Genomic DNA, 21,734 nt, shown 5'->3' on the forward strand with positions numbered 1-21,734 from the left:
GGGTAATATTGGGGTCTGATTTATTTATTTATTTTTTAAAGTTTTATTCAGCAAGAACACATTAAACTGATCAAAAGTGACTATAAAGAAATTTACAGATTTTGGAGCCTGTACAGCTCGTGCCTCGGATACTCTGACAAAAACTGAAACATCTGTTTGGTTTTGATCATCATCTCTATCACGGTCATGCTCACATGACATTGCAGTTCTTCATCATCATGAAAGTTTATTATCTGCATGCGTTTTAAAGCCATGTCAGTTTAAACATATAATTTATACAGGTGCTGGTCATATAATTATAATATCGTGAAAAAGTTCATTTTTTTATTGTAAATTATTTTAAAAAATGAAACTTTAATTTATACTAGATTCCCTACATGTAAAATAAAACATTTCAAAAGTTTTTTTTTTTTTTTTTTTTTTAATTTGTTGATTAGAGCGTACAGCTAATGAAAGTCCAAAATCCAGTATCTCAAAATATTCAAATATTTACATTTGAGTTTCATTAAATGACCCTCCCTACAGTATAAATTCCAGGTATCTCTTGTTCTTTGAAACCACACTAATGGGGAAGACTGCTGACTTGGCAATGGTCCAGGAGACAATCACTGACACCCTCCACAAAGAGAGTAAGTCACAGAAGGTCATTACTGAATGTGGTGGCTGTTTACAGAGTGATGTATCAAAGCATATTAAATGCAAAGTTGACTAGAAGGAAGAAAATGGATAGGCAAAGGTGCACACGCAACAGGGATGACCACAAGCTTGAGAATACTGTTTAGTAAAGCCGATTCAAACACTTGGGAGAGCTTCACAATGAGTCAAATGAAGCCGGAGTCAGTGCATCAAGAGTCACCACACTCGGACATCTTCAGGAAAATGACTACTAAGCCACTTCTGAAACAGAAACAACATCAGAAGCATCTTACTTGGACTAAGGAGAAAAAGTCGAAAGTCCTCTTTTCAGATAAAAGTAAATTTTGCATTTCATGTTGAAATCATGGTCCCAGAGTCTGAAGGAAGACTGGAGAGGCACAGAATCCAAGCTGCTTGAAGTCTAGTGGGAAGTTTCTGAAGTTAGTAATGATTTGGGGGGCCGTGACATCTGCTGGTGTTGGTCCATTGTGTTTACTCAAGTGCAAAGTCAATGCAGCCATCTTCCAGGATATTTTGGAGCACTTTATGCTTCCATCTGCTGACAAGCTTTATGGAGATGCTGATTTCCTTTTACAGCCGGACTTTAGCACCTGCCCACAGTGCAAAAACCACTTCCAAGTGGTTTGCTGACCATGATATTACTGTGCTTTATTGGCCAACCAACATGCCTGACCCCTGAATCTATGGGATATTTTCAAGAGAAAGATGAGAAACGGTCGATCCAACAATATACAGATGATCTGAAGGCTCAATAGTGCCTCAGCAGTGCCACAGACTGATCACTTCCATGCTACACTTCACTGATGCTGTAATTTGTGCTAGGAGCAAGTCATTTGTAATATGTGCTGCCGACCAAGTATTGAGTGCACAAATTAACATACTTTAAAGAACGTGAACTTTTCTGTTTTGAAAATCAATTTTTTGATTGATCTTAGGAAATATTCTAATATTTTTTATATTTTTCTAGATTCCCTACTTTACATGTAGGGAATCTAGAATATATGAAAGTTTCATTTTTAAAAATAATTTACAATAAAAAAATGAACTTTTTCACAATATATGACCAGCACCTGTATAGTTTTCTGAGCGCACACATCTGAAGCACGCACACAGAAAGCTGGCTGTCAGTGCATCCCGTGAGTATTAAACCGATTTCTCTTACACATCTTATTGCACATAAAACATTTATGCTAATAGAAAGTCTGTCAACATGTGGGCGGGGCCTGTGCAATATGACATCACATTGCATATAAACTGCAAATGGCTTGTTCTGAGACACTGCTTATAAGTGAATTTTGCATAATAGGTCCCCTTTTAAATATATTAAAATAGAAACCAGCTATTTTAAATTGTAATAGTTTACAATATTAGTTTTTAGTGAATTTTTGATCAAATAAATGCAGCCTTAGTGAACATTAGAGAAAAATTACCAATCACCAGACCCAAACTTTTGAATAGTAGTGTAAAATGTATATATTCATTGTTTTTTTTTATTTCAGTCCCTACGAATATGTTGCACTGTTGTCATCATTAAAGGTACCATTCATAAAAAAGAAGGTTGTTTTGATATAAGGCTGCAGAGCACAGCTACAGGACTGGCAAGTAAAAAATAGATAAATAACTGAAGTGAGATATGTAATTAAATGTGGTAGACTGTGGGAGAAGCTTCAGAATTCCAGCTGGCATTGCATTAAATACAAGCTTCACAAGTTGATGGCGCACGGTCAGATCACCATAAGCTACTATCTGTTTGTATCAACATGTTTTTGAGGACAAAAACATTGCTGTGTTAAAGCGAACTTCAGATCCTAGACGTTAACATTAGTGCCAAGCCATAGGGAGTTGATGCAGAACTCACAGCATATGAATTTTTTAATCTCTTCTGTTTACTTTTTTAATATGTGCATACATGCTGCTGCACAGCTACTATTCACAGATACTTCAGCGTGTTGTTCTGACTCAGATGTGAAAGAATGTATTAACAGCTAAACATAAGTAAAGACACTGGCATGCCACATCTCAGTCTCCCATCTGCTGTCTGGGTACCCTGATAACACTCCCTCTGTAGCATCTATTAAAGTGGATGAGATCGCCATGGCAACCGCCATATCCTGAGATGTGAATTTCTTACACTTACACTGCCTCAAAAGGGTAAATCTGACCAATACTATTTTGTCAAATTAATATGGCTTTCTCTTGTAGGTGGGAGCAATGGTGTGCAGATAAATGCTTTCATGTCAGTACTAAGACATTCAAAAATGTAAAAAAAAAACAAAAAAACAACATAATTTGAAAGGAAGGGAAGGAGATCATACATACACATTTCCTTTGATTTTAGGTATTATTGACCTTTGCTATCATTTACATTTCCATGTACAGTACATTACAAGTAATTTGACACACTATGTTGTAAACGAATGACAGAAGACCAATCATGGAACAGGAGGGAGGGAAAATCACATCGAAAACATTTTAAGGCAAGTCATGTTCTATGCAACTTTATACTTCTTTTCATTGTACATTTATACAAGTGTCCAGGTTATTTCAATAGTTGTTCTTCTTGTTTTTATAAGAGGTTTTCTAAACATTATTCACATTATGCTCAACTGCATGACAGTGTCAATGACAATACGTACATCATGTTAATTTTATTTTATAATTTGGGCATCTGTTTGTTTGGGGAGGATCTAAACAGCTATAACTATGAACCCAATGTACAACGTGTTTATGCTGAAGCATTATAGAAACCAGTGAAAGATCTGATATGAGAAAGTACAGAAAATGACCTCTGACGGTATAATAAAAGCATGCAGGGAATCCCCAGAAGTGCTGACCTATAATCTTTAGTCAAAAAAAACTGCAATCAAATATGGAAATAGCAACATGCTGGCAATAGTATCACAGAAATAGATTTTTCTCCAATTCAAACTAATATTAGTTCTAAAATTATTTCTATACACCTAAACAAATACAGCAGTAAGCACATTATTTCAATCTCATATGATCTAATAACAGCCATCTTGCAGTGGAGAAACAAAGTTTTTAAAAGGGGAAAGGAATGTGTGACGTCAGAATTGTGAAAATTCTTTAAGGGAGCACTTCTATATTTAAAAATTAAGTGCACTTATCAGGCAAATCACATGCTGGAGCAGTTCATCTTGTTTGGACAATGTTGGCCAGACCAACATTTTGATTAATACTCTGTACAAACAATGAAAAGATAACAATGGGAAAGATGATGCTCTCAAACATTCACTTTTTCATTGAAACAAAGATGTCCAATTTGATTTGTGTGCATGAGCTCATAAGGAATGCACTTTTTAAAAAGCACATTACTAAAACATATTCAAAGAAAATGAAACCGAAATAAAATATAATATTTTGTAAATTCACCAGCATATTTGTTGTGCAAATCAAATAGGAGACAAATGCAAAACGAGGCACAGATACTCTGTGACTGTGATTCAGTGGATTATCATTAGATGTCACCAAAACTCCCCCAACATGGGAGGTCTAAAACATCCTCATACATGCTTCATAAAATCCTCACCACTCCAAAATAAATTATATAAATGACCACACAAATATTATGAGACCATGAACAGTATGCATGTTTGCTTGTGTGCTATTTCTGGTCTGAAACACGGAAGCAATGGATTCTTTTAAAAAAGTGTTTCTCAACTTCAGGCAGGAATGTTTAAGATGTCTCCCTATTTAGCTGATGAGTTAATTCAGGTGTTTTAATTAATGAGACATCTAAAACATTCTGGTAGAAGAGTCCCGAAGACGGGAGTTGAGAAACATTGCCTTAAAGGATGCCATTTTAAGGAAAAAAATGGGGATATGAATGTGAAAACGAAAGAAAATGAGTGTACCTGGACCTGTTTAGCACAGTCTAAAAAAATGACCACTGTCTCAGTGACTAAAATCATGATTTTAATGCATTCCTCCCTATTATGTCCTTTTCCAGAAAACACCTAAGGTGGTTTAATGCTATAGAGGCTCATTGCACTGATTCTCAACAAAGAGCACTCTAGCATCTCATCTGGAGTTGGACTTGTTGTCCTGGTTTTGACAGCTTGACAGCAGGAGTTGAATCTTGATTTGAAGTTATAGCTAACGGATGATGTCCAGGTAATGCAGGTCAGTGTAGAGCGCATTGACCAGCAGGGTCAAAAGACTGTTGCTGTCACGCAGACAGTGACCTGGGTACCTGATGAATTGACAGGCCTGGTTCACAGACACATGCAGCTCTGAATACTGCTTATTACTCGGCATCGACTCCAGCACAGATAAGGCCTGAAGACAGAGAGCAATCTTTCAAGGTACAGAAAAATACCATTTGCTTGTATTATAACAAATAATCATCAAATATCTAAAACATATTCCCATATAACTATCAGAAAGCCACACAACATTTGTTTAAGGGGGAAATAAAACTTGGTAATACCAAGGTTTTGGGTCACATTTAGCAGTTCTGTCATGACAACTCTCTGAGTGTTTGGCATGGTAATGGTTATGACAATGTTGATATGTTTGGTCTTGGCGGAATAGATCTGCTATGCTGCTGCTACTGCTGATTTTTGCTGTTGCTGCAACTGCAGAGCAAGTACAGAATTTGCTACTGCCAATACATACACGACATGCTGCTGTGAGCAAGTAAGACATTTTGCTGCTGTACAATATAACGTACATGAATTTCCCGTTGCAGATCTATGCAGGTGGAGCTGGGGAAGGTGGAGGGTTTTTTGAATGCTAATCAAGTATTTGAAGGTTGCTCACTGGAACTGTTTTCTGAACTGAAACTTAGAAATTTTGCACGGTTCCAGTTACCTTTCGGAACCCAACCTATTAGCCTGTGCTATCTAGAGTTTCATGACAGAAGTTGTATTTGTCTATAAAATGTTACCTGTAATATATTTTTTTCTAAATTCAAAACATAGAAAACATCCTAAGTTTCCCTAAAAATAGAAAATGTTATGTTATGTTATACACTTTTATCCCATTCCCTGGAAACTCTTACCTGTTGGGCTTTAGTTGAGAGCTGCAGCTCTGTGCCTGGATGAAGACGCAGCTGATTCTCTGAGGGCACCTGGACCAGGAGAAATGCTGACATACTGCGCGCCACAACCCGAAACCTGACATACAGTAAGAAATGGAATTGTGAGGCATGCAATTCACACAATTCAACTTTCATGAGCTTTAATGGAGGATAGGAGTTACGTTTTACTTCCGATCTGGACATCAAACCAAAATTCTGTTTCTAGCTGTATTTCAACAACTCTCAAACTTCTCTCACCTGCTAGAAAGAGGGGATTTCCTCCCAAGGCCAATGGCTCCCAGGATGCCTGAGTTCAGTCTTTCTTCACCGAGCTGGACTAGACGGTTCTGGAACGCCATTAAGGCGAGAATCAGAGTGTCAAGTGCACCGGTGTCCTCTTGGTCCACCTGAATCTGCAGAAGCTCCAAGAATTTATGCCACCATAAAAACAGCTTTGCCTCATCAGCTGGACCACTGGAGGAACAGATGACACACTCGCTTAGGTCATTAATAAAGGGTATCTGCAGGATTTTTAAAATATAATTTAAGGCTTTTTAAGACCTGCATAAATAAAATTAATATCGAATTGGGGGATGTAAGGGATTAAACAACTTTGCAGTTTAAATAATACAAGTTGACAAAACAAGTTTTATAAAATGATAAACCCCACATTTCAGCCTTTAAATTATTATTTTTTTAAGAACAGGGATGTCAAAATGATAAATATAATGATTTTACAGTATATATTAATTTAAATTATGATTATATAATATTCTATATTATTATTAATATATTACTCTACAAACCCGATTCCAAAAAAGTTGGGACACTGTACAAATTGTGAATAAAAAGGCATGCAATACTTTACAAATCTCATAAACTTATATTTTATTCACCATAGAATATAGATTACATATCAAATGTTGAAAGTGAGACATTTTGAAATGTCATGCCAAATATTGGCTCATTTTGGATTTCATGAGAGCTACACATTCCAAAAAAGTTGGGACAGGTAGCAATAAGAGGCTGGAAAAGTTAAATGTACATATAAGGAACAGCTGGAGGACCAATTTGCAACTTATTAGGTCAATTGGCAACATGATTGGGTATAAAAAGAGCCTCTCAGAGTGGCAGTGACTCTCAGAAGTCAAGATGGGCAGAGGATCACCAATTCCCCCAATGCTGCGGCGAAAAATAGTGGAGCAATATCAGAAAGGAGTTTCTCAAAGAAACATTGCAAAGAGTTTGAAGTTATCATCATCTACAGTGCATAATATCATCCAAAGATTCAGAGAATCTGGAACAATCTCTGTGCTTAAGGGTCAAGGCCTGAAAACCATACTGGATGCCCATGATCTTCAGGCCCTTAGACGGCACTGCATCACATACAGGAATGCTACTGTAATGGAAATCACAACATGTGCTCAGGAATACTTCCAGAAAACATTGTCGGTGAACACAATCCACCGTGCCATTCGCCGTTGCTGGCTAAAACTCTATAGGTCAAAAAAGAAGCCATATCTAGACATGATCCAGAAGTGCAGGCACTTTCTCTGGGCCAAGGCTCATTTAAAATGGACTGTGGCAAAGTGGAAAACCTGTTCTGTGGTCAGACAAATCAAAATTTTAAGTTCTTTTTGCAAAACTGGGACGCCATGTCATCCGGACTAAAGAGGACAAGGACAACCCAAGTTGTTATCAGCGCTCAGGTCAGAAGTCTGCATCTCTGATGGTATGGGGTTACATGAGTGTGTGTGGCATAGGCAGCTTACACATTTGGAAAGGCACCATCAATGCTGAAAGGTATATCCAAGTTCTAGAACAACATATGCTCCCATCCAGACGTCGTCTCTTTCAGGGAAGACCTTGCATTTTCCAACATGACAATGCCTTACCACATACTACATCAATTACAACATCATGGCTGCATAGAAGAATGATCCGGGTACTGAAATGGCCAGCCTGCAGTCCAGATCTTTCACCCATAGAAAACATTTAGCGCATCAAAGAGGAAGATGCGACAAAGAAGACCTAAGACAGTTGAGCAACTAGAAGCCTGTATTAGACAAGAATGGGACAACATTCCTATTCCTAAACTTGAGCAACTTGTCTCCTCAGTCCCCAGACGTTTGCAGACTGTTATAAAAAGAAGAGGGGATGCCACACAGTGGTAAACATGGCCTTGTCCAAACTTTTTTGAGATGTGTTGATGCCATGAAATTTAAAATCAACTTATTTTTCCCTTAAAATGATACATTTTCTCAGTTTAAACATTTGATATTTCATCTATGTTGTATTCTGAATAAAATATTGAAATTTGAAACTTCAATTTGTACAGTGTCCCAACTTTTTTGGAATCGGGTTTGTACATTTTTTGAATGCACATTAGCTTCTTATGGATCTACTGGTTAACATTTACAACACTGTGTGCTGACCTTAAATTTGATAAAAAACAAACAAATGAAAGACTTTTTAAGGACCAATGGGGACCCTGGAATTGTCTCACAATAAGCACTAAAGGAAAAAGGGAAGTTATTTAATACCTCTGCAATTCTACACTGCTTCCATTCAGGTTTTTTTTGCGTGCGTCCTTCAACATGTGAAAGAACACAATGCCACTATATGTGATAAAGTGCACGTTACCTAGGGAAGACCTGACTGATCCACGTGTTCAGCAGCATTAAGGTCTTCTTTTCATTCAGGAGGGTTTGCTCCAGGTTGAGCCTCTGGAGGATGTAGACGTACAGTGTGAGGTAACTGCCTAGGCTCAGGCTTTCCTGGATGAAGTCCTCAACGGTCAGCTCAGGAACCTGAAGAGAGACCAGGATGGGCCCCCAACCAGAGTACTGATCAGCACATCCACCTAAAAGTGAGACACACAAAATAATACTAGAAGATGTGGACATTTTAGACAGTTTTATAAGAAACTAAAACTCACTGTACTCTTTAAATGGTACTGTAATGGGAAAACATGCAAATGTTTTGATTCTGCACAGATCTTTGCTTATATGGTTCTAACTTTGTGATGAGGAGTAATTCCCAAAGGCTTACGCAGACAGACCATTTAAAATCTGTGACTAAGCCCAGAACAAGAATGAGCTATTATTACCGTCAGTGAAGTAGGAGAGAATACAGGCCTCAGTGGTGCGTGTCATGTGACGCACTGAGGCCAGGCATCTGCATGCAGCGGTTAGCAGGGGAAGAACCAAAGGACCCCGAGCTCGCTTTTCCACCCAGGAGTGGAGTTTAGTCCCGAGTCCCTCTGCTGTAGACATGCCAGCTTCATTCAGAAGAGTCAGCATCTCAGCAAACAGACTGCAGGTGGCCATGTGGCGCTGCTGGAGGTCTGTCTCTAAATGAGAGGACAAGACACATTAAGATCAGTTCATTCAAAATAAAGAGAGATACTGGTGCAGCCTGTCATGTTGTTCTAAGCGAAGATGCTAATTAGACATTAATGAATTTAAAAACACTTTCTGTAAATAAAAAATAAAACAACAGTAGTTTTTTGGATTTTTTCAGAATTTGGATACCTGAATCCTGGTTTAAAAAAAAAAAAAAAAGTATCCAGCTCTCCCCAGAAATAAGTAGCACAACAGTTTTCAACATGGGTAAAAATCCATTTTAACACCTGTTTGCCACCTGATGTCACCTGTTGTTTGGGTTCCTTGCTGCGGTCGCCTTTGGCTTGCTTATCTTGGGACACTTGACATTTGATATTCAGCAGTGTTTTGATCTGCCTGCATTGACACTATTGGATGTGAACAGAGAACTGAACTGAGCTGGATGATGACATCACTGTTTACTCCAGTGCTGATATAGATAAATTAACTAAATTAATAACTATTGATTTTTATTTAACTATTGATTTTTTTTCAACACCATTTTTTTAAGAGCTGCTGTGCAGCCAAAATTGTATACCAGTTATCACTGTAAAGCTGCTTTGACACAATCTGCATTGACTTGACTTGACTTGACTTGACTAATAATAAGAATTGACTCTTGAGTTCCAAATCAGTATATTAGAATGATTTCTGAAGGATCATGTGACAATGAAGACTGGAGCGGTGATGCTGAAAATTCAGCTTTGCCATCACAGAAATAATTGACATTTTAAAATATATAAAATAGTAAAAGGTTTTCTGAAACCGTAATGATATTTCACAATGTTACTGTTTTTTGATGAAATAAATACAGATTTGATGAGCATAAGAGAATCTTACCGACCCCAAACTTCTTAATCGTTGAGTAGCTTGTTAAAAGTTAAAATCAGCCTTCAGATAATGTAAAAAATTAATATACATCTACTCCTTTTAAACCCCTTATATTATTCAGACTTAAAATCTCAGGCTTCAGACAAGGAGTAAAATAACAAGATTTTTTAAGTGTCTTACTGAAATTAAGCTTTTTGTAGTCTAAACAGCATGACAAACAATTACAAACTGCATTCATATTTGGTTTGAAATTCAATTAAAATCAGCTTTTTGGAAGTGTGTTTCAGTTTGAATTCAAAATCGAATTTCAAAATCGAGCAAGGAAAGTGGACAGACACTAGGGTTAATTAAAAAATTACTGCACAATTTCTATGCACATATATATGTTGTAAATATAAATATATAGCATGCTCTAGCATGCCAAAGAGAGTTCACTGGTGTACTCAAGTGTGCAAATCAGTAGATCATATTTTAAATGTTTCTGGCAGGAGATTCATACATTAAAGGTGCCATCGAACGTTTTTTTTTAAAGATGTAATATAAGTCTAAGGTGTCCCCTGAATGTGTCTGTGAAGTTTCAGCTCAAAATACCCCATAGATTTTTTTAAATTAATTTTAACTGCCTATTTTGGGGCATAATTAGAAATGCACCGATTCAGGCTGCGGCCCCTTTAATTGCTCGCGCTCCCGGCCCTCTCCCAAGCTCTCGACTCTATCATTGCATAAACAAAGTTCACACAGCTAATATAACCCTCAAAATGGATCTTTACAAAGTGTTCGTCATTCAGCATGTCTAATCGCGTAGTATAGTATTCATTTGGATGTTTACATTTGATTCTGAATGAGTTTGAGGCTATGCTCCGTGGCTAACGGCTAATGCTACACTGTTGGAGAGATTTATAAAGAATGAAGTTGTGTTTATGAATTATACAGACTGCAAGTGTTTAAAAATGAAAATAGCGACGGCTCTTGTCTCAGTGAATACAGTAATAAACGATGGTAACTTTAACCACATTTAACAGTACATTAGCAACATGCTAACGAAACATTTAGAAAGACCATTTACAAATATCACTAAAAATATCATGATATCATGGATCATGTCATTTATTATTGCTCCATCTGCCATTTTTCGCTATTGTCCTTGCTTACTTAGTCTGATGATTCAGCTGTGCACAGATCCAGACGTTAATACTGGCTGCCCTTGTGTAATGCCTCGATCATGAGCTGGCATATGCAAATATTGGGGTCGTACATATTAATGAACCCTGTTACGTAACAGTCGGTGTTATGTTGAGATTCGCCTGTTCTTCGGAGGTCTTCTAAACAAATGAGATTTATATAAGGAGGAGGAAACAATGGCGTTTGAGACTCACTGTATGTCATTTCAGTGTATTGAACTCTTGTCATTCAACTATGCAGAGGTAAATTCAATTTTCAATTTGATGGCACCTTTAATGCACAGCAGTGCTTATCTCTGTCTGAATTCACTAGTTTCTTACTTTTTCCTCACTCTTGGCATTGTGCGAATGTTTTTGTCATTTACTATGGCAACCGATGTACTGAGAACTGAATGAACAAACAAATCTGATTTTGTCACCTTCTAAATGACACCTTCTAAAGTACAAACAATCAATCTGAAAGAATGGATCTGAAAAACAGACCAGAACTGTGTGCGGTGTGAACACGATCCAGTGGTAAACAGAACTACAAATTATGCTTATGCAATATTCTTGAGTCGCCTGCTGAGGGACGTGACAAGAACATTAATATGAAATAGCAATGAAACTTTCTCCTCACCAGGAGGGCTGAAAATGACAATGTACTCCAGTAATTTCTCCATTTCTGTCTCCAGAGAAGAAAGACTGATGTTCCCATTTTGATCCAGAGAGGTCAGGAACTTCACCATGAGATGAAGGAAGGCTTGGCACTTTAAAGTCATGTCCTAACAGACACAAAACACACAGCAGCAGCAACTCATGATGCTGTTAAGATGTAGATATACGTTTCATTCATTTACAGTGTGCAAACATGTATTTGACAATAATGTATCATCTAACCTTGTGATGTAACATTTGTGTGGTCGGCCCAAATCCAGCAGCCATTCTAAGCAATCTGATGACTTGTTGTGAAGAAATGTCATTACTGAGAACAAGGGATGCTGGGTAATGTGTGCTAACGTAGCGCATAACATTTTGATAAGAAGGAAAATCCACTAGGTGCCAAGGCAGAGAAGCTGATTGGTCCAGTAGAGCGAGGATGGAAGACTCCTGTAGAAGTAAACCACAATAGATAAACCTCTAATAGTCACCCTTGTAGATGATTGGGGTAAACAGGTGACCACTCACAGGCTTGCTGAGATCCTCTTTGGCCAGAAACACCATCAGGTAGAGGACAGAGACCACCATCGTCTGAGCTGAGGGGCTCATCTGGGGGCTGAGAGAGTCACTCAATACACTGACCCAGTTCACCTCACACAGCAGCTCTCCCATAAACAGGAAACAACTCTTTGGACTTCCACGCTCCACCTGAACATCATGAAATTAAATTACTGACAATGATCTATTAAAATATGCTAACTTACCTCAAACTACCTTAGATGTTAACAAATGTATACAGACTACTGTTCAGAAGTTTGGGGTCAGTATGATTTTTTATTTATTTTTTTTTTTTTGAAAGAAAGAAATTAATACTTTTAGTCAGCAAGAATGCATTAAATTGACCAAAAGTGACAGTAAATACTTTCATAATGTTATGAAAGATTCCCATTTCAAATAAATGCTGCTCTTTTGAACTTTCAGCAGCACAACTGTTTTTTTTTTTTTTGTTGTCGTTGTTTTTTAAATATTGATAATAAGAAATGTTTCTTGAGCAGCAAATCAGCATATTAGAATGATTTATTTAGGATCATGTGACACTGAAGACTGGAGTAATGGCTGATTGAAATTCAGATCTGCAATCGCAATATATTAAAATAGAAAACAGCTATTTACAATTATAATAATATGTCACAATATTACTGATTTTACTGTATTGTTTATAAAACTTATGAAACTTCTAATAGGTCTAGATGAAACATCACACTCATCAACATTCTAGACCCTACACAAGTACAGGTAAAACATGAGATTTTAAAGTTTTGTAAGTCTCTCACATTGAAAAACTGGTTCATTAGTGTCTGTTCTGGATGCAGGTCCTTCCATGGCAAACAGCTGTACTCAGTGTGGTAGGTGTACAGCAGATACTCTGGCATCTTGGGAGATGTGCAGGTCTCACAGTAATGCATGAGATGAAGCCACAGAGCTCCTCTTTGTCCTGGCAACAGGCGATCTGCAAAAAAAAAAAAAAAAAAAAAGATTTAAAAAGTAATTCTGAACACATGAATTTGACCTGAATATGTATTTGAACAGTTAAAAAATATTTGAGTAGAAAACTTTCATTAATGAATCATGACTTGTGTGTTGTCTCCGTGGATGTTTACCTTTGAATTTCTCATGTAAAGTCTTCACCAAGCAGGCATATAAGCCCACTAAGCTCGCTGCACCTGCAGCATCTGATTCAAGCCATGGAGAACAGCGGGGATGACTGTGACATACACAAGAGAGTTGTTACTCATCACTTCTGTCATCAGTGTTATAATAGCCAAACCTCTGAGCCACATCAAAGCATACCTAGTGTTGTCAGTTTCAAGGACCAGAATCCACGGTTTAAAGAGTTTGGCCATTTTTGCATGCAGGTTCTCAAGAGCTGCATTAAGGAGAAAAGGAGAAAAAATATAAAAAAATATGATTGTACAAATAGTTGCTATGCATGCACAGAATGTATTTTATTTTATGTCTGCATTTATTTGAGCAAAGTATCAAATAAATAAACAGTACAAACAAAAATATTGTGAAATATCATTACAATTTAAAAGAACTGCTTTCTATTTTAATATATTTTAAAATGTAATTTATTCCCGTGATGGCAAAGCTGAATTTTCAGCATCATAACTCCAGTCTTCAGTCTCGCATGATCCTTCAGAAATCAGTCTAATATGATGATTTGGTGCTCAAGAAACATTTCATATTATTATCAATGTTGAAAACAGTTGTGCTGCTTATTATTTTTGAATTCTTTGATGAATAGAAAGTTCAAACGAACATCATTTATTTAAAATAGAAATCTTTTATAACATCATAAATGTCTTTGCTGTTACTTTTGATCATTTTAGTGTGCCCTTGGTGAATAAAAGTATTAATTTAATTTTTAATAAAAATCTTACTGTCCTCAAACCTTTGAACGATAGTGTACATCTATATACTGTAGTGTTGCACGATATACCGGTACTAGAAAGGTATCGCGATACCCTGCTTTTAGAAACGGTACGGTTCTTCATTTTATTAGTACCGGTACTTTGAGTGCCAGCTGTATTTCCTAATGTGCGACAGCAGGGAGCAGTGTGTGTGCAGCGCGCTGCTTCTGAGGCACATTGAGTGCGTGTTTATTCCTGTCAACTGCGCAACGGCAGATGCACAAAGCAAAATATGGCATTATTTTGCTTACATTGCCGACAGTCAGGGCAAGCCCACGGACACCACAAAGCCCGTCTGCAAAATACGTTACAAAATAACGCAAGCGAAGGGAGCATCCAACTTGCCAAACATCCCGATTTGTACAGAGAATTTAAAGAGCGACAGGTTAGTGAATGTGATACCAGCGTTATGTTTATGCTCTCAAAAATTAAATGAGTGTTATTTATATTACTCATGCAAGCAGACATCCGCAAAGAGGTGTATTATTGAGTCTAATAAGTGATATCTGGTTGCTAAAATAAAATTAATTTTAAAAAACAAATATGTGAAGGGACTATACAATTATATTAAACCAATTTATGCTTTAATAACATTGCTCTAATTATTTACAGTAATCAATATTCTCACTGTCAAAACACTTACATGCAGGGCTTGATGACAGCCACTCCCACTAGCCACTTTGGCGAGTTGAATATAATTTAAGTTTACAGCCAAATGGTCGTCGAAGATCGTCGTAGCACAAAATTACAATCCAATCACACAATTCGTTATTTACATGCAGTTAGTGAAGGAGGGATAGGCGGAATTGCGCTGAATGACACACAACAGAAGCGCTCTCTCTCTCTCTCTCTCTCGCTCTCTCTCTCTCTCTGTCTGTCGCGCGCGCGATCAGTTTTCCACGCGTCTGAATAGTCAAATACACGTGCACACAGATGTCTAAATGTCCATCATGTGGAGTATCTCGCGTGAATACAGTCGGTTATGGCTTAAGTGGACGTAAACAGGTGGGTAATAACTGGATATTTGTCAGTTACGTCCATGCATTCAGCAGCCCAATTAAATAGGCCTGTCCATCATTAATGTTAATCAAACAACAAAACCTGTTAAATATGTTAAATAAACTTAGTGTATCTGAAAAAAGATTATTTTTAATTTACTACTGTTTTTGTAATTTGCTTCTTTGTTCTTTTATATAGCATAACACAAATAACTTGTTCTCATACTAGCTCATGCTCATACATTGTCCACCTCTTGCCCACCTGTACATACCAGCTGATATAAAATGTAATCTTGATTTGGGTGGTCAGTCTGCATTTAAAAGTTTGAAAGTGTTTTAAATCTTCTAAATCAAGTAAAATGACTCAAAAGTAATTTAAGCATAAGAAATATATAAAATGTAATTTAAAATGTAATTTACCAACATCAAAATTGTGGCCAATAAAAATGCTAGCCACAGTTCTGTCATATGTTATTTATTTACTTTTCCTACTGTTTTAGGTTTTTGCCATAGTATCGTTTAAGTATCGGTATCGTGATACTGAAGTTGGGTATCGTATCGAAGTCAAAATTTTGGTATCGTGACAACACTAATATACTGCAGTTGTACATATATAGTTGCAATGCATAAGAGAGATATATAAATTTATACCTTTGACCAGTCTGGGACTTCCTACTGGTTCTTTGCTACAGTTGTTTAATTCCAGATGAATGACGTAGGTAATCAGATCTTCCCAAAACACCTTGACTTCCTCAATGTACGGCCCCCATTTTGAGAGGAGACCAAAGCTCCTGAAGTCCCCATTAGACAGACGGAGCTTCAGGAAGAACTTTGAGAGCCATTCGATTGTTTCATCCACCTAGAAAAACATATAATTGTAATACTCTCCTTCAGTTCGAAGTGTTTAACACTAATAGAGCATGTAAATGAATACGTTTTTTACGTTTCAAAAATAAGAGTGTTTTGTGTTACCTGTTGAGGAGAAAGGAGGATGGAGCGGGGTTTGTTTGTCTTTATCTTAGGATGAGGAGAACAGCCCAGCACTCTTAGTGACGTTCTCCAACAGTCTGGACTGAGAAGCTGCTCAGAAGAGCCTGCAGGAAAGTGAACAATGTTAATGTTTCCAAGGACAAACTGCTTTTTAAATTTTTTTTTAAGTACATATTCACTTATGACAAACTGTTCATGAAATCTGTGATGTTTACATTGAACGTTTATGAATTATGAATAGAAACATAATGGTAAACTACAAAAACAAAGTGAAAGAAGATTGATTAGACAGTCACATGAAAAACTACTATGACAGAAATCCATAGATAATCTAATCTACAAATGCAGGTCCGGACTGATATAGACTTAGTCTGCATACATATGATTTAGAAGATATGGACATTTGCAACAGAAATTTGATACGAAGCATAATATCTAACAGAAGATATAAACAGACAATACTAAAATCAATATTAAACTAAAATAACTGTTAGTCTGAGGTGATCAAATGAGGGTTTCATACGGATAATTCAACATGGACCCAATCAAATCCAAAAAAACAAATTTGTCTAGGTCAAAGAAAAGGAAAGTCATACTCTGCATGAGAAGACGAAGGAAGTCGCTGTAGTGGTCTGGAAACTGGTAAAGCAGCAGTTCAGTCCAGTGCTTGCAGAAGATGTTGAAGGGCATGAGGACTTCTGCCTCAGGTTCCAGCCCACAGGTGCACAGAGCCTGATGGATGATTTCCATCAGCCGGCTACGCTCAGAGAACAGAGGCTGCGTCGCTGACAGCCACTGAGTCAAGTCAAACTAGAAGCACAGAACAGATTATTTAATTAAACTTTCAAAAAGGAAAAGTTGCAAACATGAGCTACACATTCAAGAGTAAAAAGTAGAGCAATCAAAGTCTCAGAGGGCCACAGGAAGAATCCAGCATAAATCTTTTACATTTAAATGAGACTGTTTTGATTCACCAGCTATTTCTGCACAAAACATTTCATTAACTACTCTGAGGGTTTTCATATGGCAATATGCTAATAAAATCCTGTTTAAGGATATGACAGCACTACTTCACATAATTATGAACAAAACAATGAATTCTTCTACAAATGAAGCAAAAAAATAAAATAAAAAATAATAATCTCATGAAATGCAACCTGACTGACAAACATTTACAGCATTACTCAATGAAGGTGAATTACTTTTGTGAGGAGCATGAATATGACATCACCGCTGTCTGTGTGAAGGGTGTTGACCACTTCCTCGTACAGAGAGACCAGCTCTGCAGGAGAGGCGTTTGGGGTGAAGTATGGTGACAGCAGGTTACATAAGTGCCTGTTGAGCAGGATGGTCTTCAGCATATGTTTACATTCTGATCGGACGTCCCGAATGAAGACCTATAATCAAAGACACACTGCATATAGTCTGTATTACATACAACGGGTAAGACAGCTGTAAACATAAAACCACAGACACTTTGAGAAAAGATTCACGTGAAAAGAGACAAATAAATTCAATTTAAAAGGAAAAATAATTTGAGAAAACATCCCCAAGTTTTAAATTAGGGGTTAAATAATGTAACATAACAATAAAGTTCTCCTGAACATTGGGTTGAAGACGATACCTGACCCAGGATTTCAATACAGGACGTGAAGAACTGGCGAGTGGGTGGATGTCTCTGTGTGTCCTCACACACAAAGGACACTATCTGATAGAATGCGGCGATGCCCACCTTCAGTATGCCAGGGGATGCATTTAGTTTGTAAGCATTAACCAAAGCCCTAAACAGGAAAACGTGATATTTACATTTAGTTACACAAATTTAGAAAATGTAGAAAATGAGTTGAGTGGCTACTGACGTGATAAAGTTCTCTGTGTGCACGGCCGCCTCAGCCAGACTCTGAGGAGGAGCTTTGATTCCATCAGCCTGTAGCTGTTTAATATCACTCTTCAGGCAATGGATCTGATTTTGCACTGGATCCAGTTTGTGCATTCTTGAGTACTGCAATACACAATGAAAGGGAGAAAGAGCTCATGAGATGTAGGATTTTTGGGCAGTTGCCAATTTTTTTCAAAATATTAATACAGACAGAAGACAAGATTATTTATGGAGAGATAAGAGGAATGGGATTTGGACACAGGCCGGATTTGAACATCACAGTTCAGTGGGTCTGGAACATGCTTGTGCAAACTGCTAGGCCATAACTCCGATAGGTCTGGATATTAAATTTGATTGTGACAAAACCAAAAATTACAGCACAAAACAAAACACAATTCCAGTGTTATTTTAGTATTACTTATATATTACTATAGATTTTATTAATATTTTGAATAAGCCTTTATTTTTATATTTTCAGTTTTCATTTTAGTAATTTTGTGCTTTCATATATATCTCATCCACGTAATCACACACAGTATTAAGAATCAAGGGTATGTTAATTTTTGAACTGGTCATTTTTATAAATTCAGCTATTTTTTGACTATATGTAAAAAACTTTTATGCAAAATATCTTATTCAGCAAAATAAAAAAATAACACATTTTGCTTGATTCCTCTTATTTTGTTAAAATAATTAACATTTTGCATATTCTGCAAGGGGTATGTAAAGTTTCAGATTTATTATGTTTAAATTTTTTTATAAAATATTCATATTTAATGTTATTTCAAATTTATTTCAGTAGAGTGGTGGAACTATGATGCATTTTTGTAGGCCAAAATCAAGAAGCGAGTTAGCATTTTAGCACTTCTGGTTCTATCATCTCAAAGTCAATGGGTTTTTTAAATGGGTTTTTGGTTAAACGGCTAAAATAAGGTCTGTGGGGAACACAAGCTCAAGATACTTTCACGTTTTATTCTATGACATAAAATACATCAGTATTAACCTACCTCAAGATTTTTAAGCTGTTACATGTCTTGAAAATGACGGTTGCTAACAAGTGGCCAAATCGGACTACAGAGGCTGTTGTCAACATTAAACGTCATGGCTACTGCACTTAGGTCTCAAAATACACAAATGTTGTGTTCATCTGTGAAAATTATCTTGATGGACAAAATGTGTAAATATCATAAACTTTTGTTGATCACAGAACTTGTTTTTTGTGATATACTTTGGGAAACTCCTATTGGGATTTAGTCAAGGGAACCAGCGTGATGCTATCTGCCGATTGGCCTACAAAGTGACGTCATAGTTCCACCAGTCATCATGGATTGCTGACACCTTGACATCATGCTGATACCTAGTGGTGTGGATGTTTTATTATACAAAAAAGCTTTTAGTTTAGTTACCATTGCAACTGTAGAAACGTGCTAACTGCATTCTGTCAAGATTAATTAATTACACAAGCAAAAATGTCCAATAATATGGGGGTTACCATGATAAAGTGAATGGTGTTCAGCAGGTCATGTGATTACAACATGGCGCCCCCATTAGGTGACACTCCATATACCATAAAACAAGGGTTCCCAATCCTGTTCCTGGAGATCTACCCACCTGCAGAGTTCAGATCCAACCCTGCTCCAACAGACCTGTCTGTAATAATCAAGCGCTCCTGAAGATCTTAATTAGCTGCTTCAGTTGTGTTTGATCAGGTTTGGAGCTGAACTTTGCAGGAAGGTAGATCTCCAAGAACAGGATTAGCACTCTTGCCATAAAACAACTTTTTTTTGGCTCCTGAATATGACTGAAGTCTTCATCTTATGCGAGTATAATTGATTTTAAGGTAACACATTATTTTAGTGTCATTGTTGCATATGTTACATGTAGTTACTATAGTAATAACTACAAATTATGAACAATTACATGCAACTAGCCCTAAACCAAACCAAACCCTAATCCTAACCCTATATTAAGTACATATAGTTACTTATTATTACTCAGTATAATTACAGTGTAACAAAGACACCTTAAAATAAAGTGTTTCAAATGTACTAATTTCTTTATCTGTAAAACCTTTTAATGAGAAAAATAAATACTAAGTACACCGTACAGATAGGGCAGAGCAGAAAGACACAAAATGGCTGATACATGCTCACCTTTACAGTGATATGTGCGGGTCCCTGGCAGGGCTGTCCGCCTTTGCCACGGCACTCTAACTGCATTGAGAGCTGATCTTCTCGGTTCATGTAGAGCTGCGGCAACACCTCCAATAGTTCATTGTCTAGAGCGACCTGCTGTGTTTCCCGGACCGTTGCCAACCTGAGAAGAGGACACAGTCATGATTTACAACATCATTCAGCATATACGAAGTTGCAAATACAGCAATACAGATTATCACTGAATAATTTGAGAGGATCCAGTTATTAAATCACTGGAGACTTCATTAACATGCACTTACAGACTATATCTTATGTGAGTTTTGATATTACTTTATCAGTCAATAAATGCTTCAAAACTACAGATTAAGTGCTCATGAGTTTCACTTGGCTTGATGTTGGAGCTTAGCAAGGTCTTCCTGAATTAAGGCAGTGGAGATTTTCTCATCAGACAGACTCTCAGTGGGAATGTCAGGCACTGGAGCTTTCATAGGCACGAGCAACAGCGCCCCCTGGGGGGCAACATGCTTTCTCAGGTGCGAGAGAATACGTTCCCTTGCTGTAAAATAGTTAAGGAATATATTATTTAGTGCAAAAAGTACAATCTGCTGTTCAATTAATCTGTACAGCAAACTGTGGCCCAAGATCTAAATATCCAACAGCAAAAAATACATGTTAACATCTTTTTATTATACAAAATTATAACTCGAATATGGTGAAAAAGGGCTTGTTGCAACATAAATACAGCCCCTGTAAATTAAGGATAACTATGCCTGAACCAAACAACTGAAGCATTCCCTACTGTAGCATTTTGACTGTTATAAATTAGAGAGTCCAGATATCGGAGAATGATTATCAGTGGAAAGTGGGCTCAGTACCAGCTAGAGGATTGATGAAGTCAGTAAAGTAGGAGGAGTTGGTGTTCTGGGAATGTGCAGGTTCATTCTTGATCTTTGACCACAGACTGAGCACTTCCTGCAGCTCATGCTGGACTCGCTCAATGTCCACATGCTCCATCCACACCTCCTAAAGGTGAAGTGACACAAACCTGGCTTCAATTTATTTTTCATAATGTTTTGTCAAAAGCTTATTCAGTTTTTGTTGTAAATTTGATCAAATAAATGCACCCTTGTTGAGCACAAGACTTCTTTCAAAAACATTACAAAAATCTGTAGACTTGTTAAATATACAGCTTGACATTTTATAATTGGAAGGGATGTTTTAAATAACATATTCATTCAAAACAATCCACTAAATTCTTTTATGGCTCACAGTCCTCTTAAAGACCAAAACATAAAGAATGCACTCTCTGCTGGATTCGAACAAACCTGCTGGCGCTGCATGATTTTGGCTAGGCGATGGGTGTCATACTGCTTTGGCAAAGAGGGCAAATAAATTTCCTGCTTCTGAAGGTTTTCATCATCCAACCACAAAGCAAACACAGCGAAGAGCCTGAACAATAAGAGTTTGACATTTAAAAAATATATTTTCTATTCTAACATTATGGT

General features: G+C 37.1%; 1 protein-coding gene across 4 annotated transcripts in view; it reads right to left on the bottom strand.

The window, feature by feature from the left end:
• Positions 1-2,702: 2,702 nt before the first annotated feature.
• Positions 2,703-21,734, bottom strand: part of epg5 (ectopic P-granules autophagy protein 5 homolog (C. elegans)) — a 33,814-nt gene continuing 14,782 nt past the window's right edge. For all 4 annotated transcript variants that reach the window (XM_067405915.1, XM_067405912.1, XM_067405914.1 and 1 more), the window contains 21 exons: positions 21,555-21,678; positions 21,105-21,252; positions 20,614-20,785; positions 20,227-20,389; positions 18,054-18,196; positions 17,819-17,975; positions 17,397-17,591; positions 16,791-17,004; positions 16,177-16,298; positions 15,856-16,063; positions 13,584-13,659; positions 13,394-13,497; positions 13,067-13,242; positions 12,261-12,440; positions 11,973-12,182; positions 11,713-11,857; positions 8,808-9,050; positions 8,342-8,561; positions 5,957-6,172; positions 5,681-5,795; positions 2,703-4,956 (listed from right to left, as the gene is read on the bottom strand). In XM_067405915.1, the coding sequence (XP_067262016.1) occupies positions 4,774-4,956; positions 5,681-5,795; positions 5,957-6,172; positions 8,342-8,561; positions 8,808-9,050; positions 11,713-11,857; positions 11,973-12,182; positions 12,261-12,440; positions 13,067-13,242; positions 13,394-13,497; positions 13,584-13,659; positions 15,856-16,063; positions 16,177-16,298; positions 16,791-17,004; positions 17,397-17,591; positions 17,819-17,975; positions 18,054-18,196; positions 20,227-20,389; positions 20,614-20,785; positions 21,105-21,252; positions 21,555-21,678 (3,514 nt within the window). In that variant the 3' untranslated portion in view covers positions 2,703-4,773. The remainder of the gene's footprint in view (positions 4,957-5,680; positions 5,796-5,956; positions 6,173-8,341; positions 8,562-8,807; positions 9,051-11,712; positions 11,858-11,972; positions 12,183-12,260; positions 12,441-13,066; positions 13,243-13,393; positions 13,498-13,583; positions 13,660-15,855; positions 16,064-16,176; positions 16,299-16,790; positions 17,005-17,396; positions 17,592-17,818; positions 17,976-18,053; positions 18,197-20,226; positions 20,390-20,613; positions 20,786-21,104; positions 21,253-21,554; positions 21,679-21,734) is intronic.

This window comes from Chanodichthys erythropterus, chromosome 13 (assembly GCF_024489055.1).
Source record: "Chanodichthys erythropterus isolate Z2021 chromosome 13, ASM2448905v1, whole genome shotgun sequence".
In the NCBI taxonomy this organism is placed as follows: Eukaryota; Metazoa; Chordata; class Actinopteri; order Cypriniformes; family Xenocyprididae; genus Chanodichthys; species Chanodichthys erythropterus.